General features: G+C 46.1%; 1 protein-coding gene across 11 annotated transcripts in view; it reads right to left on the bottom strand.

Annotated features, from left to right (window-relative positions):
- The window catches only part of PGM1 (phosphoglucomutase 1), a 73,520-nt gene extending 70,889 nt beyond the window's left edge, over window positions 1-2,631 (bottom strand). For all 11 annotated transcript variants that reach the window (XM_081486580.1, XM_081486579.1, XM_081486585.1 and 8 more), the window contains exon 1: window positions 2,310-2,631. In XM_081486580.1, coding sequence (XP_081342706.1) covers window positions 2,310-2,555 — 246 coding nt within the window. In that variant the 5' untranslated portion in view covers window positions 2,556-2,631. The remainder of the gene's footprint in view (window positions 1-2,309) is intronic.
- Between the last annotated feature and the right edge of the window lie 3,369 nt (window positions 2,632-6,000).

Genomic DNA, 6,000 nt, shown 5'->3' on the forward strand with positions numbered 1-6,000 from the left:
GAGTGATCAAGACAAGGGAGTAAGAACTTTAAAGAGTATGAAGTCAGCAATGCCAGATTAAACAGGAAGGTCACATTAGGCCTAAACAGTGTTGAATGGATTTAGTAACCAGAAAGTCATCAGTAGGCTTTGCAAGAGCAATGTCAGTGGATTGGTGAAAGAAACAGAAGCCAGACTGCAGTGAGATGGTGAGTGAATGGGAGGAGAGGAATCTGTGATGGTGAATGTAGACAACTTTTACAAAGATTGACTAAAAGGGGTGGGGGGGAGCAATAGGGCAGTAGCAAAACGGTGATGAAGTTTTTTATACATACTAAAATAAAAGACTTAACTCTCTAGTCTTAACTAATTCTTTTCCTTCCATCCCACGCTATTCCCAAATGGACAGTTTTCGAATTGGACGTGTTAAATTCCCACTATGCTGTAAGTTTCTTAAGAAAAAGTCTTGTTGCTGAATCACCTTTTTATTCCACACATTTCTCTGTACATAATATAGATTCAGTATATTTCCTGAAGAAATGAATGAAATGCAAATTCAACACAAGTGATGACAGGGAAATGAATACTAGCTGCACTAGGATACAGCTTTTGTTCTTTCTTGGTTCTTCTTTCAAGGGAATTTGAGGTTGCCTGAAAACTCAGGACTATAAAGAAAACAGATCCAGACAAACTTCTCTCTCTGATGCTTATAAATTATTTGACCCAGAGAGGCAAATGTACATTGTTCCCGGTTTAGATTTGAGAGACCACTGAAAAACAGATCCTCAAACTCCAGGGTCTCTTCATGCCCAGAAACTGTTTAAGTTCTTGGAATTAGCAGGTCTGTACTAGATTCTCAGTGCTGCCATTAGAGTTCCTGCTAAACCTGCCTAAGCTTCACTTTTCTCATTGGCATCTTCAAGATGCCCATAATAGCATCTACCTCACCAGGCTGTGTGTGTGTGTGTGTGTTAGTCGCTCAGTCCTGTCCAACTCTTTGTGACTCCCAGCCTCTTCTGTCCATGGAATTCTCCAAGCAAGAATACTGGGCAGCCATTCCTTTTTTCAGGGCATCTTCCCCATTCAGAGATGGAACCCTCATTGGCAGGCGGATTCTTTCACCGTCGGAGCCTCCAAGGAAGCCCACCTCCTAGGGCTAGAGGAGGATGAATGAGACACCGCAAGTGAAGTGCTTTTCACAGGGCTTGGCAAAATGGCCCTCAATATATAAATAAGAGAAAAAAAGTACTGATAAAACGAATAAAAATATTACTAAAGGGAGTGAGTTCCAGAATAGGTGAGTATAAGCTAAATCTTATGTTAATTATAGAAAAGAAAACTTAAAAAAACCTCGTTAGAAAACTTTTTTTATAAGAGTGAGGAAACAATCAGCCTCGGTTGTGGTTTATAAATCCACATTTTCGCAGAAGTACCAGGTTTATTGAAAAAAATCTAGTTCAAAATCTCACGTTAGTGGACTGCCCATCTTAGTCGGTTAACGTTCCTTGGCTTGGGGGCGGAACCAAGGTGTTGCGTTAACTTTCCGGCCTGCCACGACTGCTTACATACGAGCGCGCTTGAGTAGGTAGGTTCTGTTCTAATGAAAATTCAGCTCCAGCAACCTCGGTGGAACAGATCCAGAAGCAACACTGGGCAAAGACTAGCCTTTTCAAACGCCTGCGCCCCAGCAACCAGGCGGCGCCAGGGCAGAGGGCAGAAGCTCTGTCCGAGCAAACTAGGGGATGGGGAACGAGCCCTGGCGCGTTGGGCCACCAGGGGGGGCGGGTGCCCAAAGCCTGGGGCTCGCAGCCAGCGGGCTGCGCCATCCCAGACGGGAATAGCAGGCAACCCAGCGGGATGCAAGGAGGGTTCTGAGCAAGGCGGCGGCCTCTAACCTTTCCGGGTTAAGGTGACTGCGCTCGGCTCAGTAACTGTATCTTCACAGGCAAAAAAGGTTAATGTAAATGTCAGAGGCCCGGACGACGGCGGAGGTAGGGGAAGAGCGGAGAGGAGGAGAGAGAAGGGTGGGGCAGGAGGCAGAGGGCCGGGCCTCCCAAGGTCAAGCCCTGCTCCCCGCCTCGCGCCTCTCCGCCCAGCCAGGGCGGGTTGGGGGTGGGAGAGGGATGGGAGGAGCGGTCAGAAGAGCAGTTCTGCTGCTCCCCTTGGCCACTCTCTCTCCTGGGGCAACCCCCGCCCGGCCGCAGGCTACGAAGAGAGAGCGCCGAGGAGCTGGGGGTGGAGACTCGGCGGCCGCGCGCGCGGAAGTGGCCCCGCGGGAGCGCGCGCGGCTGGAGGCGACTGGGTGACTGAGGTGTGGGCACGTCCCTTACCCCGTTGGCGGCGGCGATGCGGACGATGAGCTGGATGGCCTCCTTCATGTAGAACCTGCCGTCCCCGCCCACCACCAGGGTGGCCTCCTGCCGCTGCGCCGGCTCCACGGTGGAGATGATACTCTGGATGAAATTCTCGGCATAGTTGGCACTGCTCTGAAACACCTTCACCCGCTTCCGCAGCCCGCTCGTGCCCGGCTTCTGGTCTTGGTACGCCTTGGTCTTAACGGTCACGATCTTCACCATGGTGGCGACTTGCTTCCTGGGGCCCAGCGGACTCTGCCAAGCGAGGGGCGGCCGGAGCTGTGGCTGCAGCTGCTCTGGGATGAGGGCGCGGACGGGGTCGGGGCCACGCCGGTTGTGCTCGTCCCTCCTCCTTAAAGGGACAGGGGGACGGGCCCTCCGCGGCCAGCCCACCTCCTTGCAGGTCCGAGAGGGAGGGGAATGGGGAGCGCCCACCCCCAGCCTCCTGTGAGATGGGTGGAGCCTCTCTGATTTACCCTCTCTTGTCGACCAATCCACAGTAAGATGAAATCCACAACTCCTCCCCTAAGTGGAAGGGCAGAGGTGGGGTAGGGACTGGGTCACAGGGCAAGGACTTAAGGCAAAGTGGGAAAAATAGAGAGCAGGGAACAGACGGACTTAGAAGACTTGGGAAGGTTCCACTTAGGATTTTTCCACTTTTTGATGGTGTGAAAGCAATAAGTAGAATACTTATTGCTTCTAATACCGTACCTCTAATTTTGATCTTTTACCGGGCCAGCAATATGCAGTAGGTACTCTCTGTACTCTGGTGACGATCAACTGTGTGAACCCAACTGAGCGAACCCAGCTCCAGCTCCCAGTCAGCCACCTGATCAGGAGGGTGAACTAGCAATACACGTAGAACGCTTCTGTTAACATGAGACATTCATGTAATGAATAGGCTTTCTGTTAGACGAATATGTCCAACTTCAGGCTAAAATAAGTATTTTGAGCACGTTTAAGGTAAGCTAGGCTAAGCTACAGTGTTTGGTGGATTATGTGTATTAAATGCATTTTCCCCTTATGATCATATTTTCAACTTCCAGTGGGTTTATCAGGAGGTAACCCCACTGTGAGTGGAGGAAGATCTCGACAACATTTCCTGTGGTTAAGCTGGAGTTTCATGCATAAATAACTTTCTGGAAGCATGTTCTGAGCAAGGGAAATGTCAGCCTTAACTAGATTTTGACTTCTTAATCTTTCTATTCTCTCTCTAAACATTAGGGTATTTGTGATATCCCCCTGCCAATGCAGGAAACGCAGGAGAGGAGGGTTTGATCCCTAGGTAGGGAAGATTCCCTGGAGGAAAAAATTGCAACCCGCTCCAGTATACTTGCCTGGAGAATCCCATGGACAGAGGAGCCTGGTGGGCTACAGTCCATGAGGTCACAAAGAGTCGGGCATGACTGAGTGACTGAACACCCCCACATGTTAGAAAAAGGAGTCAACTCCAAAGGTCTAGTTCAACCTACTGCTTTCCACCTGTTTACTGGTGGGCCACACACTCCTTCCACTGGTTAGGGTGGCTACAATAATAGGTAATAGTTATTGAATATAATGTCTCCAAAGTATAGGTTTTATTATTTTCACAATTTTATACTCACAAAACTAAGATTCAAAAAGTAAAATGACTAGTCAAGAGCACAGAGATAAGTACATGGAGGAGGCCAACACAGGTGGGTGTGGCTCCCAAACGTCACCAGGGAGAACTAGGAAATGTACAAGAAGGCTTGAGAAATGTATGTACAAACACAAAGTGATGTTAAGTATTATTACCACCAAAATACATCAGTTATTCACATAGTAGAAAATTGGTGAAGAGATCAAGAACTGAGGTGGCCATAAAGGGTTGGAGGATACCGAGTCAGTGCAAGTCTCGATTGTTAAGTAGGAATCATCAGTCTTTCTTTTAGGCTCAGCATCTCCCTTGATTTAGTGAGAGTGACTGTCTCCTCTGCTTGAGAAATGTGTCATTTACAAGATGTGTTAACTGAGGAAAGCTCATTAATATCTGTGGGCATCCACTTCTTTACTATAAAATAGAGACAAACCCTATCTTGTAGAATTTCTACAAGAATTAATGGGGTTGTGTATGTCAGTAGTTCTCAATCATGGATACACAGTAGACTCACCTGAGACACTTTCGAAACTACCCAGTTCTGGTCCAAATCATAATTGGACCAGATTCAGTCATAAGTAAATCAGGTGGCATGGTGCCTGAAACACAGAGGCCCAAACATAGAGGTCAAAAAATATTAACTTCCTTTCCATAATTCCAAAACCAAAGCTTATTGTTAACCTGTGAAATTGATTATATTCATGGCCATTTAATGGTTAATTGATATAGCTTGATCCAGGAGGGAGGCTGAATGATGCAAATAGTTGCTGACTCTCAGAAGTCAAGTGTTGATATACAGGTTGATATAGGTATCATGTGGATATAGATATGGGTTTTAATGCAGTCACTACAGATAAATTTCAGGGATAAATAACATGTGAAAACTAAATTCCGGACAGCTGATATTGATTTCTAATATTTACACAGAAGTTCACAAAGCTTACCGAGTTGTCGTTTAGTAGCTAAATCACATCCGATTCTTTGCAACCCCGTAACTGCAGCACACCAGACTTCCCTGTCCTTCACTGTCTCCTGGAGTTTGTTCACACTCACATCCATTGAGTTGGTGATGTCATCCAACCATCTCATCCTCCGTCTCCCCCTTATCCTCCTGCCTTCAATCTTTTCCAGCATTAAGGTGTTTTCCAATGAGTTGGCTTTTTGCATCAGGTGGCCAGAATATTGGAGCTTCAACTTCAACATCAGTACATCATTCAGTGTAGTATCATCTTGTGAATTAAGTAGTATAACCAACCCCATTTTATAGGCTAGTGCATTGAGAATAGAATGGTTGGCTGTAATCAAGTTTACTTGATTCCACAAAATGAAAATATAACATAGAATCACTGAGTCTTAGAAATACCTACCTCTCACAGTTGTATGGATTAACTGACATACTGAATATAGAGCAGTTTGCACAGTACTAATACCTGCTCAATAAGTGGTCACTCATTATTATAAAACAGTGAACTCAACCTCACATCACATGCTCTTTCTCTATTCTTCCCTATCTTTGGAACTAGGATGGGGATTTTCATTTACGAGGAATTGTCACATACTTCTCTCACCTCACAAAATGTAATAATTTAATAATTGGCTTTAGCTACATAACAAATCACTCTTGAATGTAGACTGTCACCATTTATTATTATTATTATTGCCTGTGATTTTATGAGTTAACTGGCTGGTTCTGCTGACCTGGGCAAGACTCTGCTGTCCTTGACTGTGCTCCTGTGGCACAGTCTCCAATCTCTGTGCCTCCTGGTAATCTCACCTTGATGTAATCCCCTTACATTATTACTTTTCTTACTGTGTAACACATCACCACAGAGGCAGTGACTTAAAACAACGCCCACTTATTATCACAGTTCTATAGGTCAGATGTCTGGGTGGGTTTTGCTGGTCTGAATGTTCACAGGCCATATAAAACAAGGCTGAAATCAGGATATTGGTGAGGCTGGGCCCTTATCTGGAGGTTCTGGGAAGAATTTGCTTCCAAGTTCATACATGTTGTTGGCAGGATCCATTTCCTTGCAGTTGTAACTCAGA

Source organism: Giraffa tippelskirchi, chromosome 5, assembly GCF_054371585.1.
Source record: "Giraffa tippelskirchi isolate mGirTip1 chromosome 5, T2T-mGirTip1v1.2.pri, whole genome shotgun sequence".
Lineage (NCBI taxonomy): Eukaryota > Metazoa > Chordata > Mammalia > Artiodactyla > Giraffidae > Giraffa > Giraffa tippelskirchi.